Here is a 12908-nt window from a genome sequence, read left to right as displayed (position 1 = left end):
ACTTCGGATAAATATGCAGGAATATATCCGGGTGCACGTGTTCATGCGTATTGTCAGTCCTCATAAGTATTATAACCTTTTTGATTTTTTTGAGGTGTGAAGCTTCTGACGTTCCATGATTTGTCTGTCCTCACGCAGTGTCAAGAACTTATAATCATGTCGTCAAAGCCCAGCCCTGACATAAAAGAATACGCAGCATACTCGTGTGACCTTGTAGAAACAGAAGTCCCGTTTTCAACGACGTCGTTTTTTTCGAACAGTTGTATTAATAATTCTCATGCCCATATTTAGCACAAGAAAATTCAAAATTTAACCACACAATACTCCTAATTTAGGCTACTCTCTGCCACCCTCCTTAGCGATTCTGCGCAGAACGGCACACAAGACCCGCCCCCAGATATTGAAGCTGCTCTTGGACATAGGCGGTGGCACAGAGCCAGATTTCATGGCTGCTGCGAGAGAGTAAGCTCCTCTTCTCCTTTATACGTAGGCAAGATATTTCCTTCTGTCCTTGAGGTAGTTGTAGGTTAGACCGCACGTCTAACAGTCGCAGTGCAGCCATATAAAAGGGTCGGCGGTGAAATACGAGCACTTGGCCACATAGAAATCTAGGCTCTTCTTGGATAGTCGTAGCTCCTTGCCTATAGAAGAGGATATACAGGAAGCCCAGATCAGGACGATTCGCGGTATGTTGTCCTTTTCATCAGTAATCATAGCAATACTTTGCTTCAGCTATGGTGATCAGGTGGTGGTGATGTTGGGAACAGGTGGGATTATAGCCTGGCAGTCGAGTTGAGCAATTGCTTTGCCTGTAACGCCGCTTTCATGGTGTTGTTTGTCAACACACGTAAGCAAAGGCCATAGGTGCGGCATTTCCGTTCGAACAATCTGGTGACCTTCTGGGAACACAGAAGGCCCCCGAGTGGCAAACAGCCGTTTTTTTTTAGTAAGCACTACAACCCAATTTCGCAAATGAACAATGTTCCTCGCGCTTGAAAAGGTTCATCAGCAAGAATATTAAGCAGAAACAACGGAATTCCTTTTTGTTAGTGCACTATCCCAAACATACAAAATTTTGAAGCTATCGAATTTGTAAAAAAATATCGTTTCGATATCGTCATAGTAGCGATACCAGAAAGCGTGGTTGAATTTCTAGGCACTTTAGCTTGGTGTGTTTTAGTCAATATTTTCGCAGTCACAGTCACGGTAGCATGTCTCGCTACTCTCAATCGCCAGCATATTACAGCATACAGGTGGTTACGCACGTATTATGCTCGAGATCAGGCGTTTCGGTGCACAGGGACAGATAGCAATATTAATAAGTGCAGAGAATAAGAAGAAACATATTTAACGAAAGTTTGACGGAGAGCACCGTACAGATATGTTCTATCTAAATGGCGACAGCGGAGACCCAAACGTGGTGCAGACAAACGCGCGGATAGTTCATTCAGTACTCGAACTCCTTTTACAGCTCGGAATACATCATCACTAGATCCAGTCAAGCGAATTTCATAGAAGGCAAATATTTGGCGCACGTCGCGAAATTTTGATTTAAAGAACAGCTTTTTGGACTGTTACCAAAAGAAATACCGCAACAACGTCGCTGTTCCTGTTGGTTTCTTAGGTCTATGCGTCAATTTGTCAATGAAGTTTTTATAATGTTTCAAGCAAACAATATGTTTTATTCGACGTCAAATTATTTGCAAGAAATAACTGGTAATCACGAGTCATTATTGTAGCAGCGGAAAAAAATAAATATCTATAGGTTCGAAACGCGCTCGGCAACGCGTTACCGTTTGTTGATGGTACCATGAAAAATATACAAGGTAGTGAGACACATATAGTATTTCAGATCCGTCCTTAGCAGACGCAACTCTGGCCAGTGCCCCTATAAACTTGAAGCTCACCTGTACTCATGCTATCTTAACACTAGGCGCAGCCTCGTTTAAAAGCGCATAACAATAGATTCTTCCATTTGTTCCAGCTGACGCTAGCCAAGATGTTCAGTAAAAGAAAAAAATCTTTAGAAAACACGGTACAAGATACGATCTCAAGGTCTACGGTGTTCGGTCGATCTCTGATGACCGAGCACCGTACGTCTTGATATTGTACCTTTACCGTGTTTTTTAACTCTTTCTTTTTTTCATTGAACAGCTTGGCTAACGTAAGCTGGGACACCCTATATATTTTATCAATGCCTGAATCATCTTTCATGCAAGCAAGCAAGAGAGCGCAAGGGTAGGAAAGGCAGGGAGGTCAACCAGGCGAGCACCCGGTTTGCTACTTTACACGGGAGAGGGGAAAGGGGATTAGAAAGAGGGAAAAAAGGGAAAGAGTAAGCACTGAGTGCGTGTGAGAGAATGCACAGGGACACTATAAATGGTCTCTTAAGTTGGTGCACTTCAAGTAGTGTACTAGCGCACGAATCGCATTTCGTGCAAGTGACGGGTTTGGCCACGGTCCGAGTATTTTTGACTCGGAGAATGGTCTTGGGTCCAGTCGGTTTAAAGTTGCCCGCGCTGTACGTCGCAGCGCGGGCGGGTACATAAAAGGTGCTCGATAGTTTCCTTGCACCCGCAGGAGTCGCACGCCGGGCTCTCGATCATTCCCATACGATAGGAGTAGGCGTTTGTGAACGCCACTCGCAGCCACAAGCGGCACAGCAAGGTTGTTTAGCCGTAGGAAAGGCTAGATGGCAGTTCTAGCCGTAGCGTGGGGTCCAGTTTATGCAATCGGCAATTGAAGGCACTTGAACTCCGGAAATCTTGTGACAAAGAAAGAAATGAAACACAGAGACGGCTCACCGAACATGTAGGCGAACTTTACAAGCGCAGCCGGCCTCGCTCGCTTCGGTGGCGTGTCTGGCCTGGCGCATGACGCACGTATGTGGCTCGTCTGGGGTGCGGTTAACTGGTTAGCTTGTTGCTAGGTGACGCGAATAAGTAGCAGAATCCATTTATATGCAAAACTTTTTAGTTTTAGAGGTAGAGAATAATAAAAAAATTTTAAAAAAATGTCTGTTAACTTCATTTCACATTCTTATTTTTCCGATGCTCGCGGCAGCGAACGGTCGACATTAATACTAGCGTGACGTATTTCCTGTTGCCAGTTTTCGCCGAGTGTTCCGTCTTGTTGAATTTCTTTCTCAATGTTCGGGCGCTGTTTCTGCCTCGCCGCAGGAATTGTCTCGCGTGCTTCGTCACCTCCATGTGGCCTCTTTCAGTACGAGTTTTTTTTTCAGCGACGTCATCCAGTGCATATCGTGTATGTTTGTTTCTGCAGTGGCCAGAGACATGAGTGCGATGACATCAGAAAGTATTGCCTCGCTAGAGTCCCTGGATGATATCGCACGCAGAGAATTAGGAGAAACGCCTGCGGTAAAACGGACGGCTCTGGAAGAGTTGCGCCAGCTTATTTCAGGTAAGGAGCAACAGTATCAGCAGGTAACTGAGAATATGCTGCACTGCCATGTGTTGGCCGTATCAGTCGTTCTCAGAGCACATAATTGGCTGGCATTGTAAATGCGTAACGGCGTTGTTTAGAAACACTAAACCAAAAGCAACACACCAGCAGCGTAGCGTTTTCTACAGAAAGTACTAAAAGGAACTCCGGCGCTATAGCGTCTATGGGACCTGCAATTATGGCGGTTCAACATGCATGGGAATGATAGCTAGTACATGAATTTACCCCAATTCGGTTTTTCTGGCTTCAAATGGCTTTGAGACACTGTATATTTATTTATTTAAGCAAAGTCTTTTGTTATAAACGGTACAGTTCCCCATGGTATTGCATGACTGCTGAAACCTGTTGCATTCGTGCGCTTGAAAAAAAAGGAATGCGGTCTGTTGAGCACTCAGAAAATCGTAAACAGTAAAGCCAGAAGAACGTCTGAAGTCACAAGCTTGACGAGTAGACATCGGTCGCCTAGTATAGTTGACCAATTTGATGGGGGCGAAATGCGAAAACACCCGTGTACTTAGATTTAGGTGCACGTTAAAGAACCCCAGGTGGTCGAAATTTCCGGAGTCCTCCACTACGGCGTGCCTCATAATCAGAAAGTGGTTTTGGAACGTAGAACCCGATAATTTTTTAATCGGTAATTTTTTTTTATCGATAATTTTTGTTTAAATTTTCCTGCGGTGATTTTTGTAGGAAACTGAGTGATAAGCTCGAGTACTAAGTAGCGTCTGCATACTTCGGAAAAAGTCGGTCTCGAATTTATATGCTCATGTTCATGGCGCACAAAGCCATCGAGCACTTTCCCCCGATATGACGCATATTGACCATTTTCGTGGTGATTCCGTTGGCGTGCTTCCATGTTTAATCGCGTGGTGATGCTTCCATCGCTTGCCTCAACTGCCTCCGTGTTAACAATCGGTTTGTATGACTCCCGTGCGGCTTGCAAACCTCTGTTTCAGGAGATATCGAAGACGGTGACTGGGTGGACGAAACGAAGCATTGGCCACAGCTTCGGAAAACATGCAAAATCGCTTTCGGAGTTGATTAAGCTATGTCCAAACCGTGCGATGCAGCGTATGCGGTGCTTGTTTTAAAAGCGAGGCCAAAATTATTCCAAGCTATCCAAACTTTCGCTCATGAATTGAATCAGGATTAGTGTGTTTTGCACTTCGTTCTTTATTGGAGAAATATTTTGAAGCAGCTGCTTGTCGCGTTGCTGGCTTCCTCGGTGCGGTCACTATCTGATTATTTTCTGCCTAGTCACGCGCGGGTGTGCTTACTTCCGACAGATTAGTTCTTGCTGCGCGGGAAGCTTGAAACGTAGCTGTTTTGTACCTTGTAATACCTTGTAGCAAAGATATGTATTATCGCTAGTAACTCGCTTACTCTTGAGGACAGTCACGAAACATTCAGCTTCGACCATTCGTGCGCTGTCGGTGTAGGCCGTCATTTATTGTACGTATATGGTTCACATATACTCAAGTGTGCACCCGTTCACTCATTGACGCGTTGGCGATAGAGTGGGCGTAACATTCCGGGCCACTTGGGGTAGATGTGTTTAGATACTGTGCGCGAAACGTACAATGACAGGAAGCGGCGCTACACTCTTTGTCATAGTTTAACGATCGGTACTCACTCTCGCCGATTTTCCGGGTGTCAAACACTTTTTGTGAAGGTTGGCGATACAACGCTGGCGGATGAGCAAATTTCTGCATCCTAGAGGAAAGCCGTATCTCAAAATGCCGGCAACACGTACGGACAGTGGCAGTAAAGCCCCTCCATACACGTTTCTGCCGACCAGGTTAAGAAAGCGGCGCTGGCGCGTGGATGGAGGGGCTTTGGGTTGCAGCTGCGGTCCGCGAACTCGGCCACACAGATTGATTCCATTCGTTAACATACCAGTCACTATTTTTGCAGCCAAGCACTGCACACGTCTTCAATCCAGCATGATTAGAGCAAAGTGCATCAGCGAAAACTGCGTTACATTTGCGACAGCTGATCGCAAAGAAGCGAGGTGGAAGCGGTAATGGTTTCGTATTCGTGCGCTGTCGCTTTCGTCTGCGGCGCGCAGGCGAAAGCGCCATCTCGTTTCTCTAGAACGAACTGTTCGGCGGAAAGAGTCAGTATCGAACACGTTCGTTATTGTTTTTTATTCGTTTCTGATTAATTGTCGTGTTTAAAATCACAAAACAGTGCGATGATTTATGAGGGGCGCCGTTGTGTAAGGGTCCAGATTGATTTTGGCCCGTTATGAATTTCTTTAACGTGCAGCAAAACACGCGGTACGCGAGCATATTTGCATTTCGCCCACGTATTGGCATTGAGCTGGGGACTTTGTTCTCAGCAGTGCACTGGCCTAGCCAGTAAGCCCCGCGGCTTAATTTTTTTTAAAGTTATCCGCATTACCTTTACGGTTGCTGTTTCCTTCGGGATTTCTGCGGTACACTTAGCAAAATTACACCCTTTTTCCACACAACAATAATCGTCATGCGTCTTGTCTGCATTTCCTTTCTTTAACGCGGCGAGCCCGGTACCTCCCAGTAACGATCGGCACGCGCGTTATCAGCACGACATAACATTCCCGACAGGAAAGCAGCGGTCGCGGCGTTTTCAAGAAAGGAAACGCAAGCAAGGCAGATGATTATTGTTGTGTGGCAGAGGTACACTCCAAAGGGTGTAATTTTGCCTAAGAGTGTAGACCATTCGCTTGCGCATTCGCATTCAAAAAATCCTTTGGCGGTAAATATCTCCGTTGTGCCTTTCTTTTATACATGCAATGAACACGTATTTCATTATTGTGGCCTGTATACGAATGCTTACATTCACATGTGTCGCTAGATGTTCTAGGGTGCTATATTCGACGGCCTCGTGAAAATTGCCAGCAAAGAACTTGCCCGGCCAATGCAGCAGTTCCATAACAAATAAACATAACCAACGTGGCGGTTGTCCTGTCAGCATCGTGTTTTAAAGGAACATTAGCGAAACATAATATACGCTGCATTATTATTAGTTCATGCTTCTAAAATACTAAAAACGCCACTCTTACAGTGAGAGTGGGGAAGAAGGAGGCTTGTTAAGTCAGAAAAACCGCGAGAAGGAAAGAGCAGTCGCGACGCTACCTAGGAAATATTGCACTACATTCTTAAAAAAGTTTACTCCATTTGGGGTCGTATCTAGTCCCACAACAATAGTCGCTATCTGTCTTGCCCATATTTCCTTTCTTTAACGCTGGGAACACGGGAGCACGAACGGCATGCGCGTTATCAGCATGACAAAGCATTTTCGACAGGAATGTAGCGAGCGCAGCGTTTTGAAGAAAGGAAACGCAAGCAAGGCAAATGATGATCATCGTTGTGGGACATATATACACCGCAAAGAGTGCAACTGTTTTAAGAGTGTAGCTTGGCATGACATCAGATTTCGAAAGCACCGACTAGGGTCTAGTTTTGTTCTTTTACACTCAAACAAATGTACACCCCTTGGGGTGTACATTTGCCACACAACAATAATGGTAATCTCTCTTGCTTGCGTTTCCTTTCTTGAAAACACGGCGCTCGCTACTTTCCTGTCGAGAATATTATGCTCTGTCATGCTGATAACGTGCATGCCGTTCGTGGCTTCGAAGTAACGGGCCCGATGCGTTAAAGAAATGAAATGCTGACAAGACAGATCACGGTTATTGTGTGGCAAGATACGACCCAAAGTGCGTCATTTTAAGTAAGAGTTTACAGATAGAGGTGGGCCACATTGTGTGCTTAAACAGTCCAAGACGGAACTTAGCAAGTCACTTTTACTGTACCATAAAGGCACAGTACGAAAACGTACATTGAAATCAAGTGACGTCGCACTGACGTGCGCTATCTATGGCTTCTGCGCGGAATTTTAAAAACTCAGCGAGGCACATGAAGACCAGGAGTGGGCCGTCCAGCGGGCCAGGGCCGTTGCCGAGGATCTCGAAAGATCTTCCTCGGGCGATGGACCCCTGGCAGCCTAGCCCCGGGCACCAACATCAACAACCGTTGGACAAATAAAGTTTATTCCTATCCTATCCTACACTTTGGCTTTTATTTCATGGTCTAATAATCAACCTATTACTTAGAAATTCACAAAAATATACAGTTCTGAAAGAGTACTTTATGATTCTAGACCGATTTAGTGTTTCTCGGTAGTGACCCCCCCGCCCTCCCTTGCTTTTTTTCTGACGTCAACTGAAGGAGAGGCTGGCTCCTTTAATGTAGCCGGCTCCTCCTCTGCAAGGCAAGCAAAACTAAAAGCATGAAAACGATGAGATAGTCAAGTATCACAAACATATGCGAATTTCCGCGCAAGAGTAAACGAAGTCACAGAAAAAGGTAAACTAACACTAAGATACATGCACAGTTCCGTAAATATAAAATAGTTCGAAGACATCCACATTAGTTGAATTAGTAGATCAGGAGGCCAATAAATCTACACCTATGCACATAAAAGGACACAAGCAACACATAACAAGTCATGTGTTCTAGCTAAGTCTCCGCTTTAGTAGCGCTTTTTGCATCATGAACGTTTAGCATGACGCCCAAGTGACAGCCATGCTAACACATAACAAAACAAACGCGTGTTACAAATATACGGACGTGAGCTACCCGTAAACAATTTATGGAAATAAAAGAAAGGAACGTGACGCCATTCACGAGTATATTTCTAATACTTACACGCAGATTTTAAAAGCCACAAGTGCTATCATCTGTAACTCCTTTGTTGGCCATCGACCAAGTATTATTTTTTTTTTCGAAGTGATTGGCCGATCGTCTGGTAACATTAAACCAACTTTTCGTCTTGTATCGCAGTCACTCAAGGATGAGGTGTTGTATGCATATTCGTCAGCGTGGCCACAATGGTACCGCGGACTAGCACACTATTCAAACGTTCTAAAATGGCGTGATTAAACACCTCGTTCAGTGGACAGCCAATTAGCCGTAGTCGCCGCACGCTACAAGCTCTTTAGCGGTGCGCATTTTCTGACCTCTTGTTTACACCGCATCTCAATTCCAACCAGGTGAACTGTCGCTGAACTGTCCCACAGATGACGACTTTCTGGTCAAGTTTCTACGAGCCCGCAAGTACGACACCCAGTCCGCTTTCGAAAACATAAAGAAATACTTCAAGGTTCGAAAGGACAGACCGGAACTGTTTGAAGCGCTAACTCTGAGCAGCGTCCCTTTCGACGTCGTTTGCCGCAAGCATCAGCTGCTGACGGCGTCACGCCACACGGATCCACAGGGAAGAATGGTTCTGCTGGCGAAGATCGGTAAGCCCAGCGAAGTCACTATGCGCTGCCTTTTGGCAAATTACTTTATCTATCTCACTGCGGCTGAGAGATAGAGATGCAGAAAAAAGGGAAAATACGGGGAGGTTAATAAATAGGGAAAATTAGGTTTGCCACGCTACCCGGGGAAACAGGGGAGGGAGAGGTAAAAAGACAATAAATTAGCTTTTCATATCAGATGGGGCGACAACACGTGTGGTGACTGTGGTCGCGAGAAGACTCTTCAACATTTTGTGTGACTGACAACGTTACACTGTGAAGAGACGATAGCTCGTAGTCGCGGTAGCATGCCCTGAGCAAGGACCGTTGTCACAACAGTGCCGGCCTCATAAGAAATCGCTACCGAGGGCGACGAAGGTGCTGCTATGATTTTTCAGGACAACCTGTCTGCACAGGCGGTTGTAGCCGGAGTTGCTGTTCGTTGTGTTAGAACTGGTGCTGTGCAGTGATAGTCTGAGTGACTGCGGCTGTGACCGTGTTTCTGTGCTCCCTGTCTTTCTCGCGTCTGAAAAAGACCTCCGCCCCCCCCCCCCCCCCCCAGAAAAGTACATCATAAAATAAGTCTCAGAAAAACAGTTTCAACCAAGCTTTCAGAAAGGACTTATTTAATGCGCAGATGAAAGCAACTTTGTACTGCTGGCAGCCTTGTGGCGAAGCAGCTGCTATGTTAGTATTGGAATATATGCGTTCTTTAAAAAGCAGTGATTTCTCCGGCATCTGGCGCCTGTCCGCAAGAAAGAGAGGGTAGTGATAATTAAGAACGGCACGAACCAGGCTGAGCCTGGTTGGCTACCCTCTACTGAGAAAAGGAAAGAGGGCCTAAAAGACGAGAAGGAGAGAAATAAGAACGGCAGCACGCACGCAAAATCAAGCTGACGCGTTCATAGTTCATAATCATCATCATCAGCCTGGTTACACCCACTGCAGGATAAAGGCCTCTCCCATACTTCTCCAACTACCCCGGTCATGTAGTAATTGTGGCTATGTTGCCCCTGCAAACTTCTTAATCTCATCCGCCCACCTAACTTTCTGCCGCCCCCTGCTAAGCTTCCCTTCCCTTGGAATCCAGTCCGTAACCCTTAATGACCATCGGTTATCTTCCCTCCTCATTACATGTCCTGCCCATGCCCATTTCTTTTTCTTGATTTAAACTAAGATGTCATTAACTCGCGTTTGTTCCCTCACCCAATCTGCTGTTTTCTTATCCCTTAACGTTACACCCATCATTCATCTTTCCATAGCTCGTTGCGTCGTCCTCAAATAAAGTAGAACCCTTTTCGTAAGCCTCCAGGTTTCTGCCCCGTACGTGAGTAATGGTAAGACACAGCTGTTATACACTTTTCTCTTGAGGGATAATGGCAACCTGCTGTTCATGATCTGACAATGCCTGCCAAACGCACCCCAGCCCATTCTTACTCTTCTGATTATTTCCGTCTCATGATCCGGATCCGCCGTCACCACCTGCCCTAAGTAGATGTATTCCCTTACCACTTCCGGTGCCTCGCTACCTATCGTAAACTGCTGTTCTCTTCCAAGGCCGTTAAACATTACTTTAGTTTTCTGCAGATTATTTTCAGACCCACCCTTCTGCTTTGCCTTTCCAGGTCAGTGAGCATGTATTGCAATTGGTCCCCTGAGTTACTAAGCAAGGCAATATCATCAGCGAATCGCAAGTTACTAAGGTATTCCCCATTAACTATTATCCCCAATTCTTCCCAATCCAGGCCTCTGAATACCTCCTGTAAGCACGCCGTGAATAGCATTGGAGAGATCGTATCTCCCTGCCTGACGCCTTTCTTTATTGAGATTTTGTTGCTTTCTTTATGGAGGACTACGGTGGCTGTGGAGCCGCTATATATATCTTTCAGTATTTTTACACACGGCTTGTCTACACCCTGATACTGTAATGCCTCCATGACTGCTGAGGTTTCTACGGAATCAAAGGCTTTCTCGTAATCAATGAAAACTATATATTGACACGTATACTTGTCTTTATCGGGCGACACGTTTCACCGCCTAACAAATGTTATCGCAAAGCGCAGGACGCGCCTGCACGTATCGGAAGTTTCTGGAATGTTATCGATGGTTCCATCCACTGCCTGTGACCGAACCTCGTGTACACGCCGTCTTAAGGACGACGGGTTTGTGCGACCATCTGTGACTTTTAATGCAATTTCTGGAAGACCACACGCGTCAGCGTACTCGCCGCAATTTCCTTCTTTCCTTCCCTCCTCTCTCTCCCTGTGATCTTTGTTTTCCCCTTTCCCATTCCCCCGGTGTAGGGTAGCCAACCGGACGTTATTCTGGTTAACCTCCCCGCCTTCTTCTTTTCTCTTCCCTCCTCCCGTGTACACTGATTGCATGTGTGCGCGACGCGAATAATGTAGAACTTTGTGGAAGACACGCGGGTCCCAGCGATTAGTCTGGAACATTCGACGATTGATGTATAAAAGCCGATGCGCTTGACCCGTTGATCAGATTTTCGACGATCGCCGACTGTGTTCGCCGCTCTCGTTGTGCTTTAAGTGTAGCCTGTTCTGTGGGCACAGGTCTACCCAATAAAAGCTAGCTTTGCCTTTCACAGTATTGCTACTGTGTTCTTTGACGCCACGACCACGTGACATCTGTCCGGTACATGAACGCAAAGCACCTCCACCAGATGTCACGTGGTCAAATTGCTTAAAATACCCCAAAATTACGCTTGTGTGGGCGCCGCCATTTTTGTTCACAACGACAACCCAGCGCCGGAAGTGATCAGTGTGCTGGAAACACGGCATGGCCGCCATCTTGTTTGCTGATCATCCGTTTGAAGTGGCACACATGTATCTACCGACATGTGACGACAGTTTTTGCACGCCTATTAGGCGATATCGTAGATGGTTTTTCGAAACATGCGTTCAGTTTGCGTTCCCTGCGGCTGAAGACTCGGCAAGGCCAAGGCCAATCGCGTGAGGCGAAACAACAATCGCCGATCGCAGCAGCGCACTGCGTAATGTGCACCTCGGTGAAAAAATTGCACCAAAACCAAGCAAATCCACGTCCCACCAACATGGAGTTGTTTATGGCGCTTGAGATGGCGGTAGCAGCATATGGAGTGTCACGCATCCGGCCATGATTGAGCGATCGTCCGGGAATACGCATCCCTTGCTTCAAGAACGCTGGTTTTGGTGCCACCCGACAGGCATCGCGTGCGCATGTGGCGCCGGACGTAGATTTGCGCAAAAGGGCAGTTATCTCGATCGATTGCCTTCGGGTACACAAGATACGATCACTTTTGCGCTCGGCACCGGACGCGTCGGCGCCTATACGGGCAACAGCGTGCCCTGGAGAAATTAGGCTGCATGCGCTATTGCTCTGCGTCCGGTGCCGATTTACGCAAGATATCGCAAAAGTGATGGCATCTCTGAAAGCAATTGACCGAGAATACTGTTCCATGGCAGTACTGCCACAGCTGGTCGACGCATGCGACGCACTTTGTAGTGTCGGCAATGCGATTCTATATCCTCGAGCAAAGCTTGCCAAAGTAGGCTAACAGAATTTTGACAGTAAATTTTATTCTGCGATGCATTACTTATCTGTGCTGCCTCTTTTCGCAACAACGAAATTCTCGCGAAAACGAATTCTTTCGCGTTCCCCGCCAATTTCGCTATTGCGAGTTCAATATATATATATATATATATATATATATATATATATATATATATATATATATATATATATACCGCAACAGTCAATTCTCGTAAAACGAAGCCAAATTGCTTACATACAAGGCAAAACCAATATACGAGTACCAGCACCAATGCATGTAACTTTCAATGCGAAGACATTTTGGAGCAACGTACATGTAGATATCAAGGTGCACCGCGACTCTCAAGCCGTACTAGACTTCAACAGGCCGCTGCCACTTCAGAAGTTTCGCACGTGCCGCGCAGTATCGCACTCTGTCAAATGACAAAAGCGAGCATTCTGAATGACATCGCAGCAGCCTGGGAAAAGTCTTTTGAGAAGCCTGGCACACTGCACTCACCAGCAGGCAAATCTCACAAAAAGGAGCAGTATACAAGCTACCCATTCTTCTCGGCATACCGGACAAACGCCACGTCAACTTGCGCAAGCAATCGAAGACATATTCGAATAGCTA

At 46.1% G+C, this 12908-nt stretch overlaps 1 protein-coding gene across 3 annotated transcripts in view; it reads left to right on the top strand.

Moving 5' to 3' along the window:
• Positions 1-216: 216 nt before the first annotated feature.
• LOC129386231 (alpha-tocopherol transfer protein-like) overlaps positions 217-12908 on the top strand; it is a 27699-nt gene continuing 15007 nt past the window's right edge. The window contains exons 1-3 of one of the 3 annotated variants that reach the window (XM_055073914.2): positions 217-462; positions 3283-3420; positions 8525-8749. In XM_055073914.2, coding sequence (XP_054929889.2) covers position 462; positions 3283-3420; positions 8525-8749 — 364 coding nt within the window. In that variant the 5' untranslated portion in view covers positions 217-461. Of the gene's footprint in view, positions 463-507; positions 687-3282; positions 3421-8497; positions 8750-12908 lie in introns of those variants that run through there. The other 2 variants (XM_055073912.2, XM_055073913.2) reach the window with 2 other exon arrangements.

The sequence above is a fragment of the Dermacentor andersoni genome, chromosome 4 (genome assembly GCF_023375885.2).
Source record: "Dermacentor andersoni chromosome 4, qqDerAnde1_hic_scaffold, whole genome shotgun sequence".
Lineage (NCBI taxonomy): Eukaryota > Metazoa > Arthropoda > Arachnida > Ixodida > Ixodidae > Dermacentor > Dermacentor andersoni.
This window is presented reverse-complemented; position numbering and strand designations above follow the sequence as displayed.